The sequence below is a fragment of the Syngnathus acus genome, chromosome 22 (assembly GCF_901709675.1).
Source record: "Syngnathus acus chromosome 22, fSynAcu1.2, whole genome shotgun sequence".
Classification (NCBI taxonomy): Eukaryota; Metazoa; Chordata; class Actinopteri; order Syngnathiformes; family Syngnathidae; genus Syngnathus; species Syngnathus acus.
The window spans coordinates 1387593-1404420 of record NC_051106.1 but is presented as its reverse complement, the minus strand read 5'-3'; the positions used below and the strand labels follow the sequence as shown (position 1 = coordinate 1404420).

At 47.1% G+C, this 16828-nt stretch overlaps 1 protein-coding gene across 1 annotated transcript; it reads left to right on the top strand.

Moving 5' to 3' along the window:
- The first annotated feature begins 8848 nt into the window (after window positions 1–8848).
- Window positions 8849–14474, top strand: ky (kyphoscoliosis peptidase). The gene is made up of 7 exons (XM_037242038.1): window positions 8849–8927; window positions 9688–10241; window positions 10401–10515; window positions 10583–10700; window positions 11356–11547; window positions 11674–11864; window positions 11936–14474. The coding sequence occupies exons 2-7, from the start codon at window positions 9708–9710 to the stop codon at window positions 13270–13272; spliced, it is 2487 nt and encodes an 828-aa protein (XP_037097933.1). The 5' UTR covers window positions 8849–8927; window positions 9688–9707; the 3' UTR covers window positions 13273–14474.
- The last annotated feature ends 2354 nt before the right edge of the window (window positions 14475–16828 follow it).

Here is a 16828-nt window from a genome sequence, read left to right as displayed (position 1 = left end):
AAATTGGCAAAAGTGTTGTTCATCCTTTACTAAAGTAAACACAGAACATCAGAAAAGGGAGAATATTTATTTGACCTAATGCTAGATGCGGCTGCTTGCTTGCCAAAGGTTGCGCGCTCATTTGCATCAGTCTGCATATAGAAAACGTCCGCCGGCCCTGCTTTGCATTTTGGACCGTTTGGTGCCGGCGGGGCCCGTGCGTGAGTGCGTTAGCGTTAGCTAGCCGCGTGTCGGAACGTGTCAGCTCCATGTGCCACCTGCGAGTGCACGTTTGGCCTGCTCGTCACACTGTGCCCGTTGCTACTGAAATGTGTTAAGCAAACATTTGAAAAGAGATCAAATCACACACTGGGCGCTTCTGTGTCAGTGCACTCTCGCTAAATACAAAAAGGGAGGTGGGGGCTATTAAACTTACGTCATGTTGTTTTGTGAGGAAAACAAGTGATCATTTTTTTTAAAGACTGATTTTTACAAGAATGAAGTCAAAGTCTGACTTATTTTGAGGAGGGCAAGGTAGTTAGCGTTGCAGCTAACATGATTCCGCCAAACTTCTTGAGAATATGTCACCATTTGTAGCTAAATGACGGACAATGAGGCGGCGGCGAGCACTCTCACGATAAGTGCTGTCGCCCGCAGCAAAATGAATGCCTTTGGGGTCGGCGCAGTCAGGTTTAGGTCATTACGTGGCCTGCCAGGACCTGCTGCGTTTAAGTGTCGACCCTCGCTGTTGCTCAACAAGCGGGAAGCTGCTGGAGATGATTTCTAAGCTTTCAAGTGGGTCTCGTGTTGCACTTTGGACAATGGAAGCGAGCGCTCAGCCTCAATCTGCTGTCGGGTCAATCACGTCTTCAAAAATATCTGTTTTCAGTTGAACTGAGGGCTTCATTAAAGAGGCAAAAAGGTCAAAACTGCAAAGAGTTGTTTGGTCTGTTTATTTGGGTTGGTTGCCTGAGAGGGATGATTCGCTTGGGTGCGGTGGGCTGATAGGTTAGTTGGACAAAGTAGGAGGGGCGAAAGATTTTATCGACTCAACAAACGAGTGGCTTTTTTTTCATCTGCCGACATCAACATCATATGAGCGTTAATGCGCCACACACAAGTTGAGCCTGCCAATCCACTTTGATCACGACGGCAGCGCACGCCGCCTTCATATCCTGTGCCGGGCCGCGCTGATAACGCTTCGCTCAGGAGAGTCGCTGGCGGCAAGCGGTCGGCGGCGGGAAGCACGGAGGACGCCGGAGGCTTGCGGCGAGTGCGTTAGCTGGCGTGATGAATCACCCGTGTCGCTAGAAAGCAATAAGGTGCGCGGGAAATGCAGGCCTCCGGAGAAGCCCTGTGACCCACATTAGGACCAAAACAAACAAAACACACCACCGGCGCGCCAAGAAAATACCCTACTGGAGTACACGAGAAAAAACAGAAACAAAAAACTGTTAAAAAAACATCTCTACCCCCATAAATGGAATAGAACTTATTCAACATCCTGTCAAAGTTAGCGCACCCCCAAAAACCCACCTTCAGACTTGGCGCACCCCTTTTTCCCTGCCTGCTGAGAATTGTAATTCTTACTATGCTAGCCTCGCTCCACTTCTACAAAGAATATCATGAAAATAAAAAAATGATATTTTAAATAAAGAAATAAATACCAATGGGGAAAAAAGGGGGCGGTGCTAGAAAATGCACATGTTGCAGAAAGATTGCACAGTGTAAACATTGACATTTTTTCTGCGCTGTCCTATTGCTCATTACTGAGCAACATAAAAAAACGAAAAAACAGCTTTTCTTTCTGCTAAAGAAGAGTTGCGCTACTTTCGCTGCTTATTTGGTGGCCGATTGCAATATTTGGTGGAAAATCTGTCAAGCTCAAAATTTGAAAAGAGCTGGCAGATAAAAAAAGTAAAGCCACCCCAAAAATGTCTTGTTGGGGGTTGCTGGAAGGGAGTGACGATATTTCAACTGATTTTAAAGATCGGACTTGGCATCCGATGAAATTGTGTTCCAAGCTAAGTCAAGGTGGCGCTGTTCACCGCTTGAAATCGGTCCGCAGTCCCTTCGTCCTTTCTGCCCTTGTGCCACATGCGAGCGGCGACCGCTCATTAGGATGCCAACGCCGTCGCAAATTCCGAGCAACCCGACCGACGTGTCGCCGCTGTAGCGTGCCGGGAAAACGGCGGGCCACAGTCATCAGAGTGGAAAAAGAAGAGAAAAGGGGAATCCGGGGAACAACCTTAATTAGCAGAGTGTGTGCACGTGCGTGTGTGTTGTGTGTGTGTGTGTGGACTGCAAATGGGTGTGTTTGAGTGACACCTTGGAACCATCACCAGGATGAAGATGATGATGATGAGGAAGATGGGGATGAGGGGAGCAGCTGGCACTTGTTACGCAGCTGCCCGCACACACTACATCACCGTGTGTGTGCGCGCGCGTGTGTGTACGGATCACGATGAATATTAATCGTAAAATAACAATGGAAATATCATCATGTTCTCGCGGATTAAATTGGATTGCAAATTTCAAAACAATCCATTCAATCATTTCAAGACAAAGCATCACATCAATACAAATGTCATTAAAAGAATCCATTAAATCGTTCCAAAAGCACACACAATAACACAACACAAAACAACACAAGTACACAACACAACACATTTGCCACCCTAAAAAAAGGAATTCCTCAAATTTCATTGCCTAGTTGATTTTCATTCTTCAGGTTATGAAGTTTGGAACTGTTAGTTTGTGGACGCCTGCTGTGTTTTTTGTGACTTCCTGGCCACACGCGTAACCTTTGACCTCCTATAGTACAGAAGCAAGCATGCGCACACATCGAGGAAGCGTGTCGTCTTGCTTTTACAATCTACTTCCACGTCAACAAAGACAAACTTGACAACACATGCTAGTGGTTAACATGATCTTCAAAAATCGTCATCATCAACTCTCTAGAGGACACGCAGCATGCACACGCGCACACTGACCCCTGCTGGAGCCTGCAGCTACTGAAAACGGCAAGACCAACACGCACATGCACACACACTTAACTGTTTGCATCCTTCCTGACTATGATTAAAGAGTGACGCGTCTGCTATTCACCCAATTACTTTTTTTTTTTTTTTATATATATATATATATATATATATATATATATATTTTTTTTTTTTTTTTTTTTTTTTTTTGAAAATATATTTTTTTCATTATTTTGTGGAAAACACTTATTGAATATTTATCCCAGTTTTCCCTCAATTAACCTGATTGCGGGGTAGTGCAATAACAATACAGATTTTGCCAACATGAAACGAAAAATAGTGATGAGAAAAGAGTATTATTTTGGCCATAGTCATGCAGCCCTCCCTCATGAAGTGTGTGCTCAATCTGTTCAATGGCCTCCAAATTTGCAGTTTATTTTTTTTGTGCTACTCTGATATTCCGTGTTGTCCTGGTGCCATTTCAAATGAATTCCAGATATGCCTAAAAGCATAAAATCGCTAGCTGTGTTTGTTTACCGAGCAAAAATAGGACGGAACACGGCACAACCGAAAACAACGGCAAAATCCACATTTGCCGATCAAGTGAAGCTTTCAAAGTAATTCACTTCCATAACTAGCGTAGCGTTCATCCAGGCGTGTGCTAACACGCTGACATTCCCGCGGCGGCGTTAGCGAAAGCAGAGATGGAAGCTCTTTCAACTCCCGCCGGAACCAAACAACACGTTTGCTGCTGCGGAGGGTCTTGGGACGCATGTGTCATCCAAATGGCAAAGAAAAGGCGGCAGCATCCAGGCTTTTGCAAAGACAACAACGCGACACTAAGTGCATACGAAGATGCCAAAAGGTCAAGTTTGAAGGTCAAGTCAAAGAAAAAAAATCCTCTCATTTAGTGAATCAAAATATTGAGAACAGCTCTCACATGCAAGAAATCATTTACATACATTCAGATGCAGTGTTTGGAATAACGGCGTTTAAAATTTAGGTAACGCCGTTACTTTTTTAGTCACGTGGTAATCTAACTAATTACTGTTTCCGTCGTTATAACGCCGTTCTCATTACTGAACGTTAAATGCGATGCGTTACTATGAATTGATTGAATAAACTGCATAGTCCTGACACAACCCTGGCTGCTCCACGCACAAAGTGGAGACTGGGTGGGTTGACAATGAGATAAGCGATTATGATTGGCTAAGGCAGAGAGACGCGTTTCATGGTAACCAATCGGATAAACATTGTGCAAATAAATATTGAAGGTTATGTACAAGTACCTATCTGTTCCACTCATTTCAACTGACTTGTGAAAACTGCTCAGAAAAATCAAAATTCTTTGACATATAGCAACTTTTTTTACAGTAACGCAAATAGTTACTTTCTCTGGTAACTAGTTACTTTTATTATAAAGTAATTCAGTTACTTACAAGTAGTGAGTAACTATAACAAATTATTTTTTTAAAGTAACATTCGCAACACTGTTCAGATGTCATGTCACACCTGATTGGTCATGACGTGGGCTCCCTCTCGGGTCAAACAGAATAAACTGCCAACAGAACTGAAGTCAGCCCAGAGTAAATACTTTGAAATTCAGGTTAAAAAGCCCCCCCACCACCACCATTCATTAAGGTATTTTGTTTTTTCTTTAGTAAGTTTAGAAAACAAATTTTCTCAAACTGTTTTAAGGGTGTTTAAAGTCTTTTGTTAATGTGTTTAAAAATGTTGTCAATGTATGTTCTTTTAGTAATTTTTAGTAAGATACGTATGCTAGTAAGGAGAACGTGCACTTTTAAAATTCGCTGTGTGTAAATTGTACGAGTGAAGATTTCAGAATTTTGAAGCCCGTTTGTTGAGATAGTGTCCACCACACGTTTGTTCAAAATGTCAATTCACACACACATCTAATTTGTTTTTTTTGCATTGACTACTTTTTAAAAATCAGTAAATATTTAGGAAAGTAAAATAAGTATAGTAAAGACTTAAATCGACCACAGTGAATATTTGTGAAAGTGAATATTTGTGGTCAGTCACTTATCCAACTGCTACCAAGACATCTTTCGTTTTTAATTGCGTTACGACTTGAGTTGAAAACGCGTAAAAAAAACAACCAGCAGCAGCACGCAAGACGTGCAAAGACAAACATCACATAAGGGCGCACGACCCACTAATTGTTTGACGACAGAAAGTCCTTCCCAAGATTAAAAGAAAAAAGTTCTTACCAGGTGTCGGGCCGCCATCATCCATCGTCGCGGGCTTCATTGTGGCGTCACGGTGGCGTCCCTCTCTCCGGAAGTGAAAGTGAGCTGACAAACATTGCCAAAAGTTGAAAACCGAACAAAAAAAACCCAATGCGGCCGCCTGCCAAGTGTGCTTGACGCGAAGGCAGGCTGTAAAGCGCGCGGCCGGGCCCACCGTGCACGCGCAGGCGACACGATCGGCGTGACGTCTCACTTGGGCGATTGGGGCTCAATGTGACATCAGACGATTCCGTTTGTTTACTTTTTAGATGGACAGCAAAAACCTTATTGTTTGTTAAGTTAGGTATAGTTTGTTTATGAAGAAGAAACTACAACTAAATAGCATTTAGAGCAAGACTACGTTTATTTGTTTATTTTTTAATAACGATAATTCTTTATAATGATAATTTCATAAGCGTGTCGTTTGGGGTGAGTCTACAATGTAACAAACTATTTTCTAAAAATAAAACATTAAATAACTGGATGGTGTTAGACGTTTGCTGTAGAGGTTTTGAAGAGCTGGAGTCACCTGACCGTGTCTGTCGGCTGGAACTGGTCTCGTCAGTCACATGATTCACATGATGGCATGTGACGCCACGCTTCATCTTCAATGTCCTCATTTTGCCGTCGCCGTGACAACCCACACACAATAGCTCCAATGTCTTTTTCTTTCCATTCCAGTGAATGAGTGTTGGATTCTGGTGCCTGAAGACAACACAGCATCCTCATCCTCATCCTCATCAGGGTGTTTGAAGAAGATGGGGCCAGCAGGTGTGCGCGAGATCACAGGAGTTCGCAGCTGGAAGCGTCTCAACGGCCATTCGGACTAAATCTCTCGCTCGAGGCAGAATGCCTTCATTTTCTCCTCACAAACCGCCAGCGACTTCTTGAGCGTCTTCAAAAGCCTTTGCGGTTCACGTGCAAATAGGAATTGATAAGAATTCAGCCCATCTGTCCGATTCCTGATTGATTCTCATTGATTTTCTTTGGGTGAAGGAAGGAAAAAAATTCCAATTGGGTTGCTGGCTTTAACAACTTTAATGGTTTCAACAAGGAGAATGAATCTTTTTCACTTGAGTGAATATTTTGAAATGCCAAATATATGTATATATATATATATATAATATATATGTCACTGGGCGTGTCCTGAAGGACTGCGCAGATCAGCTGGCTGGAGTCTTCACAAAGATTTTCAACCAGTCCCTTACCGAGTCCACCGTCCCATCCTGTTTAAAATCCTCCACTATAGTCCCCCTGCCCAAGAAACGCCACATCACCAGCCTTAATGACTACCGGCCAGTCGCACTCACCCCGGTGGTGATGAAGTGCTTTGAAAAGCTGGTACGGGGTCACATCACATCACTCCTGTTCAGAGGTTTTGACCCCCACCAGTTTGCCTACAGGGCAAATAGATCCACAGAGGACGCAGTAGCTACAGCCCTCCACGCTGCACTGTCCCACCTGGAGCAGCCGGGAAGCTATGTGCGGATGCTCTTCGTGGACTTTAGCTCTGCTTTTAACACCATCCTCCCCCACAGACTGGTGGACATACTGGGGGGCCTGGGACTTCCACACAATACTTGCAGGTGGATTAAGAGCTTCCTGACGGGTCGCAGTCAAAGGGTGAGAGTGGGCCGTCATACATCCACACCTCTCAGTCTTGGTACCGGCTCCCCACAGGGCTGCGTACTGAGCCCACTGCTTTACACGCTCTACACACATACATGCACCCCCGCCCACCGCAGCAACACCATCGTGAAATTTGCGGATGACACCACCGTGGTGGGGCTCATCTCAAAGGGGGATGAGTCTGCTTACAGGGACGAAGTGGTGCAGCTATCGGAGTGGTGCGGAGAGAACAATCTGCTCCTAAACACGGCTAAAACCCAAGAACTGGTCATTGATTTTAGGAGGAAAAATAAAACGGACATTCTACCAGTTATTATCAACGGGGTCTGTGTGGAGAGGGTGTCCTCCTTCCGCTACCTGGGAGTCCACATCGAGGAGGACTTCACCTGGAGCGTGAACACCTCTGAGCTGCTAAAAAAGGCCCAGCAGAGACTCTACTTCCTAAGGGTGCTGAGGAGGCACAGCATTACACAAAGACTGCTGGTGTCCTTCTATCGCTGCTCCATAGAGAGCACTTTAACATACTGTATATGTGTTTGGTACACCAGCTGCACTGCTGCTCAGAGGAAAAAGCTCCAAGGGGTCATCAACACAGCACAGAAGATCATTGGCTGCCCTCTCCCCACACTGGAAGACCTACACAGAACCCGCTGTCTCAAAAAAAAAACAGAACATTCTGAAGGACAATTCCCACCCTGGCCACTCCCTTTTCGAACTGTTGCCATCAGGCAGACGCTACAGATCAATTAGGTCAAGGACTAGCAGATTCGCCAACAGTTTTACCCTACAGCTGTAGTCACATTGAATGCCGCTAAAAGAAAATGATTATGTCTGTGTATGTTCTTCTGTGGGTTTTTAGCTTGTATTTTTTTTAATCTTTTTATTCTATTTATTTTTTTATTTTCATGCACTGATCGGTTGGCACTTTTTAAATTTCGTTGTACATGTGTGACAATGACAATAAAGATCTATTCTATTCTATTCTATTCTATAAACAAATGACCTGGACACTATTCTTGTCTGTTCAGCAACACAGCGATTTTACGGGTGCGACCATCATCTTTTTATGGGGGCTAGCGGAACAGATGTTTGCACTCCGCAAACCTAGCAACAAGTGGAACTGGCGCAATTCCGTCAATCTGTGTCGCGTCGTGTCCGTCTGATAACATTTTATGGAGGCAGCCAGTGACGTTTAATTTTACAAGTAATTGCAAATGATTTACAGCCTTTGCTATTCATAGCGTTTGGACCATTTCATTTCGAAATATACAGTCAATCCTGATGTTAGCCCAAAAAATGCAATTATGTCCTACATTTTATTATTATTGTCTTTATTAATAGTGTACAACCAAGACTAAACTTAGCTTCTCCTGGACATCGTTTAGAGTTGCGATGTATCACATCAATGTAGTTTGACAGCAACTACAGCGGTACACGGGCGAGTTTCATTCATTCAAACAATCTGACTTCTTGCGAGTGTTCTCATTGTGTATTTGTGCATTAGCGACTGAGGGGTGTGTGCTTAATTGTCCTGAATAAATAAATTCCATCAAGCGTTTGTGTGGCGGCTAGCTTCAGTAAAGGTGCATTTTAGCTTCATCCTGAAATTAAAAATCATCCAGAATTATTTTTCAAAGTAGTGCATAAAAAACAAAACAAAAAAAGAACAGTGCAGTTGGTGAGTGGTCTCCTTGGTGAAAAACACATGGGTGCAAATAACCTTGTGCTTTTTTCGGCGGCCACTTAGCGGGTCGCGTCTGTTAGCATTTTGACTGTCCGTCAAGAAATTTTAAAGCTTCAAGTTTCTTTTCAGGTCGTTATCCTTATTGCGAGTTGTTGATGTGTTTAACACCGACGGACCCATTATCGGATGCCACACACACGCAGCCACGCACACACACATACATACGTCTCAACCACTATTGGCTGCTTCTTTGACGTATTTTTAGGCCTGTTATTCTGGGGCCCGGTCCTGGCAGGCTATATAAGCTGTGCCCCCCGCAAACAGCCGCCCACTGACTAGACGGGAAAACAACTCCATGCCGCACTCTCGGGCGAATTCACAGCAGGCACTTCAAATTGGCTCGGGGTGAGTACACACCGCGTCGCCGTACGTTTACGGGACAGACTGCAACAGGACGGCTTTCACACCTAAGTCATCAATTTCAAATTCAAATCTGCTTAAGGAGTGTTTGGTCCGATTAGACGTTCTTTGACTGGCTTTGCTTCTGTGTGGATCTGAGAAGTTTGGTATTTCAAAATGATACGCGTCAGAGCCAGGCATACACGACTTGCTTGATTAAACTTCCAACTGCACGAGTTGGCTACAAGCGACAGTAAGTCCAAGGCTAACGATGAAAACCGACTTCTCAGACTGATTTGTTACCCTTGATGTGATTACAAACTGTTGCAGACTGTCAAAAACAAATCAAGATAGACTTTCTGCTTTGTTTGCTAATGCTAAATTTAATGCTAACAACATAGCATCTTCTTGCTTCTTTAATCTTTAAACTCCCCGATATATTATCCGAGTGTTTGCCTACTTTGTGATTGAAAAAGGTCTGAAAGATTGAAAATCTCTTTCTGCTTTGCTCTTTGTTTTGCGTTTCAAAACGCTACAAGTACAGCAGGAAGTTGTAAGGTGGAAATAATCTGCTGTAAATTTTGACAAAGACTAATGACTCCGACCTTGGCCATCATTAACAGTCACGAATAGAAACGCTTTAATTGCCAATTCATCACTGTCGTGCAGACAACGCGTCGTCTGGAATATACGGAGCGCCGGTCCGTCTTGACTGTGAGAACGACGACCTTGTGTTGTGTTGTTTTTCTACACTTTCTCCCTCTAGGCCGTTATGATTTGCGCATAATGTCGGCAGATGTCGGAATCCAGAAATTCTCCTTCCCCTTCTCCTGCTCTGGCCGGCAGACTGACGAGAGCCAGACGGGATGCATCCAGGTGAAGGCCCCGGAGCTCAGCGGGCTTACAGAAAATCCTCTTTTAAGCAGGCCGAGCGTTGTTGCCTTTGAGGGGATTTTGGCAGCCTGCGCCAACCCAACATCCCCCGCTCCCAAAACCCCCACCATGGAGGTCCAAGCCCCACAGAGCGCCGTGCTTTCCCGACGCAGCGTCTTTGAGAAGCTGGCGGCCGAGGCCGAGGACCAGCGTCCCACGGCCAAGAGGCAGCTGTCGTCCGAGAGCGCCTCCAGGAACATCGCGGTGGTGAAGAAGAGCGCCGTGAGGGCGGAGGAGCCGCAGAGCGACCTCAAACCCAAAGCACAAGTCACACTGAGGCGCACAGTCACGGCTTCAGTGAGAAGGAGGAAGACGCGGAAAGATCTCTTTGCCAACTCCAACATCTTCCACCGGCTGGATTCGCATGTCATCAGGGTGGGTGCAGAGGTAAGAAAATCAAATAGACAGAAGCCAGCTACTAAGGAGCACTGGATCAAGACAAGTAAATGACAGTGACAATTGCTTGTTCAAAGAGAATGAGGACAAAAACCTGCCAGTGACGTGTGAAGAACCCTGGAAACGCTTTTGTTGGTGTTTGCGTTGCAGCTTAAGGAAAAAGACGTTCGTGACGTGGCGACCATTGTCCAGAACATTGCCAGCATTGCCAAGACCGAGTTGGAGAAGATCCGCGCCATCTGGGTTTGGCTTTGTTATAACATCGGTGAGGATTGGCCCAGCTTGTGTCAGCTTTTTTGGCATCCGGAACACTAAAGCGTCCCCGTCTACAGAGTACGACATCGGCGGCTACCTGGGACGATCGGAGAAGCTGTGCTCGCCGGAGGAAGTGATCGCGACTGGTCGCGGGGTTTGCTGCGGCTACTCCAGCCTCTGTCTGGAAATGTGCAGGTACGGACTTCCTGTGGCCTTGGAACAACCTTCAAACCGAGCCAAAATACTCCCATAGCCAAAAAGACCAGGGTTTTTTGTAGTACCCAAAAAGACTTCAGGGTTTTTTGTAGTACGCCCAAAGGACTTCAGGGCTTTTTGTAGTACCCAAAGGACTTCAGGGTTTTATGTAGTACCCAAGAAGACGTGAGGGTTTTTTGTTGTACCCAAAAAGACTTCAGGGTTTTTTGTAGTACCCAAAAATACTTTTGTTGTAGTTCTCGCTATGCTTTAATCTTCACACAGCTGAACTGCCAGTGTGGCACAGTTTTGCTCACTCGGGTTAGACGACTGTCACATACAGTGACAAGCAGAACAATTGAATGTTCTTCCACACAGTGACAATAGGTACAAATGGTTCGACTGATAGTCGTACAAAAGAAGAACATTTTGCTTTTCTTCACTGGGAACACCAAATTTTAAGATTTGAATCACAAGCGGCATGCTGGACTCAGAGTCATATTCACTTCATTGACTTTTTCAATTGGCTGACAATAGAGTGGCATTTTGCCCTTAATCCCTCGGGGTCTTCATTCGCCCTGATGGACGTGCTCGGAAAAAGGACATAATTGAAGACAATGGGGGGTGGGGCCGCATGCCCGGCTTATTTTGACAGGTTGGTGGGCATCGAGTGCCAAGAGGTGGCGGGCCACAGTAAGGGCATCGGCTACCGCCAGGGGCAGAGCCTCCGGAACGTGAAATCGGATCACCTATGGAACGCCGTGCTCTTAGGTGGACAGTGGTTCCTAATGGACGCCTGCTGGGGAGCCGGACGGGTGGACATGGAACACGAGAGCTTCGTCAAAAGGTCCGAGAAGGGAACCCGAGTGTTATTCCCACGCCTCGCTTGCTCGCCTTAGCGGCGATTAGTGGCTAAAAAATCATCCCAGAGTCCAAAAACGCAGCAGCTGTCTTTGTATATCGCCCTCTCAAGGTTCGACGACTTCTATTTCCTGACGGACCCGGAGGAGTTTATCGAGTCGCACTTTCCGGACGAAGAGCGATGGCAGCTTCTGGAGGTGCCCGTCATCCTGGAGGACTTTGAGAAGCGAGTCTTCAAGACCTCAGCCTTCTTTGACATTGGGCTCCGGCTCCTTCAGCCTCATCACTGCCACCTCGTCACCGGTCGGTCTGTCGTGAGAGAACTGAATGATTTAAGGAGCCGGACTTGACTCCTCTGATTCTCTTCGTCTCAGATGAAGGCGAGGCCAACATTTCCATAAGCTTCTCGCGGCCTGTGACCTTCACCTACGAGATCACGCCGCAGCAGGACTTCCTCCACTCGGGTACACCGGAACACAAGGAGAGTGGCCACTCGTCCTTCGGCATCCTCAGGGTGTCCCGACGCAGCATGAACCTTCAGCTGCTGCCGCCTGCTAGCGGCACCTACCAGCTGAGGCTGTACGCCAGGCCCGAGAGCGCCACCACCCCCCTGAGTTGGGTGTGCTCCTTCACCGTGGAGTGCCCGCGACCCAGGGCCACCGAGGAGATCCCGGAGAACCCGTATCTGTCATGGGGGCTGCAGCCAACGGCCGGGTCCTTGGGAGTGACGGGTAGCAATCTGGGCAGCGAGGTGGCCGAGGTGGAGGACGGGCGCTTCAAGTTAGCATTGAGGACGTCACGCTCGCTCATGATGCTCTGTGAACTGGTCCACCCGGACCTGGAGGCTTCGGTGACAAAGCGTTGCTTAGCGCCGCAGATCCAAGCAGAGCTTCTGACTTGCCACGTCCTCTGCCCGTCACGCGGCTTCTACCGCCTCTCCGTCTTTGTGCGCGACTACGAGAAGATGGACGTCAAGTTCCAGAACGCCGCCAACTTCCTGCTGCACTGCCAGGTGAACGCGATCGGCCAGGACGAGCTCTTCCCGCCCAACCTGGGCTCAACGTGCGGGCCTGGCACCCGCACCTCGCAGGCGGGCTTGTCCAAATTCAGCCACACTGCGGCGCTGGTGAGCACACCACAGGGCAAATGCAACATCACCTTCCACAACCAGCGAGACCTCGACCTGCACACCACGCTCAACCAGGCCGATGAGGACAAAACCTCGGCCTTCCCGCTGGCGCGCCACCTTTTCTGCACGCACACCGACAGCAAGGTGACGGTGAGCGTGGGCCTGCCGGGCGCCGGCACGTACCGGCTGGGCTTGTACGCCAGGACCGCCCCCGACGGAGACTTTAACCCCATGTGTGACTTTGTGCTGAGGAACAGCTGCGCCCAAGCGCGCCTTCCTTTCCCTCGCGTCTACGCTGCCTGGAGCAAAGGCTGCGTGCTTTTTGAGCCCCGCGCCGGACTGCTGGACGCCGCCTCCTGGGTCCGCTTCCGGGTGAGGGTCCCGGGGGCACGGCGGGTGTGCGTGGTTGGTGACGGGCGGACGGATCTGAAAGCCAACAAGAGCCGGGTCTGGGAAGGCGAGGTGTTTAGCGCGGAGGCTGTGGCCGAGCTCAAACTAGCGGCCAACTTGGGAGATTCTGGAGAAATGGCCGTTTTGATGACCTTCGACGTAAAAAAGCCGACGTTTGGGTGTTTACCTTGAGATTCAGCTTAAGGTCCTGCTCTTTGTCCTCACTAGTAAGACAATTCAAGCTTTGAAAGCCATTTAAGCATTTGATGTCCTTGAGAGCCATCTTAAGGTGAAATCCCGATCAAAAGAATTCCTTTTGCCTTAGTCCATATCAGGTGTGGCCTGCATCCGCTCGACTGTTCACTCAACCCAGCGAGAGTGACGAGTGTTAACACCGGGCTGTCAAGGTGCTCCGCAAATAAACCAACACAATGGGGGGGGGGGGGGGGGATGCCGGCGGTGGATATTCACAGAAACACTTGGTTGATATTTCAAGTGGGGGTGTGGGAGGGGGGGGGGGGGGTGGCGAGGTGTGTGTGCGCGCGTGGGCCTTGCCTTAAGTCGCTGGGGGAGAAACAGGCGGCTCGGCGGTGGCAGCAGGGAAAGCTGATGTCAGGGGCTCGCCATGTGGACCGCTCCATCTGCCTGGCAACAATACACACGCACGAGGAAACAGGAGCCGTAAAAGCTACGCACGCGGGGCCGCATCGGTGACGTTCTTGGCACTTTTGGGGCCGCTCTTGCTCTTTATCACCACTCAGTGACACAAAATCAAACAGTTGGGCCACATTGATGGTCAGGATGCATTTCATGAACCTTTGAAATGCTTTTATAATTTTTATTCTTGTTATTTCTAATTTCGTTTTGGTTTTAAATTTAGCTGGTTTTGATTAGTTGTCAGAATGGGTTGTTTTCATCGGGATTGTTTTTTTCCCAAAAATACTATGCTTTAGTTCTGTTGGAATTAGGTTGACCTATTTTTTTTATGTGATTACCACATTACACCACAGTGAGTATGAATGAATGAATGATCAGTTAATTCTCAAATCAAATACAGGCACTTTCTAAGAGTCCACAGAGCAAATGCAGTGCATCATATTGCTTCTAAAAAGTTAAATCGAAACATTTTTTTTTTTATTATTCATTTCTGAACCAAGATAGCAGAGCACTAGTTACCTAGCATCACATTTTGGGACCAGAGCGGGTACGCCTACAACAAACCTTTTTGTTTTTTTTCAATTTCACTTTTCATATTTTGTAAAAGCATGCATGAGGAGATTTTAACAGTAGCTTATCTTACATTTGAAATGCTATTTGCATGAACTTCAGTGGGTTGAGAAAAAAAATGATACTGTATCACTAGAAATCAAAACAAATAAAAAAATGAAATTTGTTTTACAACATGAGTCCAATTGACACATTTATTTAAAATACTTTTTTTTTTTTTTAAACATTTTATAGATTTTTTTTGTTGATTCAAGAACCTTTTTTATGCATGTATGCGGTTTCCGCTTTCTCATTTCTTGGCTGTCGCATTTAATCCCTCCCTCGTCCTTTGAAGGGCTTCTTTGGGCCAATTAGCCTTTGGTGCTTTGCCAATTGCTAAATCCGCAGCGGGATTACGTCATTGATACGGCGGGAGAGACAACTGTTGCGCGAGGTGGAACGACAGCCGGCGCGCCGTCCACTTTCGTTCGCCTTTTTGCACACAAAAGGATGCCGTTTACACATAATCCTGTACGACTGTAATCCCGCCTACCGGTAATCTGAAAGACAAAGACTCAAAGGCCATTTGCCTTTTTTTCCCAATGTCCTTTCAAGAGGCCCAGTGGGATTAAAAGTAATTAGTACAATTTGCGTACTATAAAGAAAAGCGGGTACCATTGCACTTGTACTGTTAAATATTTTTCAGATTCGTCAAATCCTTTAATTTACTCCAAAATTGACAATGCGTCTCTCATGGACGGATGTCAAAGTGAAGTTGAATAAAGTTAGATTTTTTTGCTGTACTGTTTCTTTTCCTTAATGCGTCTAAAAAAACAGGCCGAGTGCCGTACGTGTGGAACCTTCCCAAAATAGACCTCTTTGTTGAGACAGCGCCAGAAATACGCTCATATCCAAACTGTAATCATATTGTTGATTCTCTGTAGCGCTTTTAAGTTTGGAAAGGAGGAACGCTCTTCTCCTGACTTGGTTGCTGTGCCGTGTGCTATTCTCAGCATTCCGTTATTGGAAAAGACACAAACACAGCCCCGTTGCTCAAAGTGGAGATGGCGCAGCGGTGTGGATTATATAAATCCGGACATGCGGGGCTGGGGGGGGGTCGGGAGAATAGCTTTTATCACTTTTGCCCTGTCGACCTGGAGAAAGCGCTTTTATTATTTTGCTTCCCTCTGGAAGGAAGGCACGACGCTGACAACCAGGAAAATAATTTAACAGACTGTGTAGCCAGTTGCTTGTTGAGTGGTACCTTGATGATTTCTTAAGGGGGGGGGGGACTAACATGTTCTTCCTGGTAACCATGAGTAGAAAAACCCCCCCAGAAAGCACAGTGATGTAGGGAGGAGATTGTGCTGGACACGTAACACCATGCTCAGCTGTTGCGGCGCGCTTGTGGACCCAACCCGCGACTCGCTTAATTGTCCTTTCATTAGTTCGGTGGCGGGACTCCTAAAATAACGTTTGTTGTTTACATAGGGCCCGAGCAGACAGGTGCCGAGGCAGATTGGGTGACGATAATTCTTGAGAAAGCCCGGCACGCTTGCACCACCGCAAATAGAGACATTAATTTGCTGTGCGACATCGACCAATCAGCGCCAGCCGCCCAAGAGCGGCGGTGGAAATTTCCGCGACGGCCAAAGCGACAAAGAATTGAAGCTCACCTCAATTTGAACGACAAAATGGGCAAAATGTTACGCATTTCACCTCCAGGTGTGCTTGAAAGTATTCGCCAAGACGTTCGCAGGCTCGTCCGTACGCGTGATGTCAGGGTGACGACACGTGGCGTTCGAAAAGCACAACTGTCGAGTTACTAGCACCAAAGCAGAAGCTTGGCAGGCCGCGCTCGCAATTTGGACTCTGGCACGGCGGGCGTGCTCATGTTTGGAGGGAACGGCGGCATTATGTAACCGCAGCGCGTGCTGCCAGCTCAGAGCTGAAGCTTCTGTCACGCGTATGACGGGAAATAAAAAGGGGAGAGGGAGGGGGGTCGTTCTCCTCACTTTATCTTGACAGCGGTGAACAAAGAAAGGCTTCTCCAGGGGCCGACTGAAGGCTGCGCGAATGTGGTTGAGGACCGAGGAACCGGAACTGGAGCGGAAGCGCCCGTTGCACCTGAAACAAAAGTCACAAGTCAGCATCTTTGTGCAAAAGGTCGAGGGCAAAGTTTTTTGGGGTGTGTGAAATCCAAGAGGGTGCACCTCTTTAATTGAACTATGTGTAATTGTCAGAGGTGGCGCGCCGATTACTGCAAAGCCCGGCGGGCATCTTGTGTTCTCTCGGCAGCTGCCCGCTCACAGCCCGGTAACAAGCTCTTGGCCGCACACACCCGTTGCCATGTAGCACACGGGGATCGCCTTCCCGTCTGGGCCTGTTCCAGACAGTCTTCATGCCTCAATGCTCAGAGCAGCCCCCCCCCCTTCCCCTCCCCTCCTCTCCTCTCCTCTCCTCTTCTCCCAAGATTATATTCTGGCACAAGGCTGAACTTTTTAGTAGTTAATCTCCATATTTGAGCATTATCAAATGTCCT

Coding starts and splice junctions, on each gene's coding strand:
- ky (XM_037242038.1), top strand. CDS start 9,708: ATGTCGGCAGATGTCGGAATCCAGAAATTCTCCTTCCCCTTCTCCTGC. Junction 10,242..10,400: donor TCATCAGGGTGGGTGCAGAG/GTAAGAAAATCA, acceptor TTTGCGTTGCAG/CTTAAGGAAAAAGACGTTCG. Junction 11,548..11,673: donor CACGAGAGCTTCGTCAAAAG/GTCCGAGAAGGG, acceptor CGCCCTCTCAAG/GTTCGACGACTTCTATTTCC.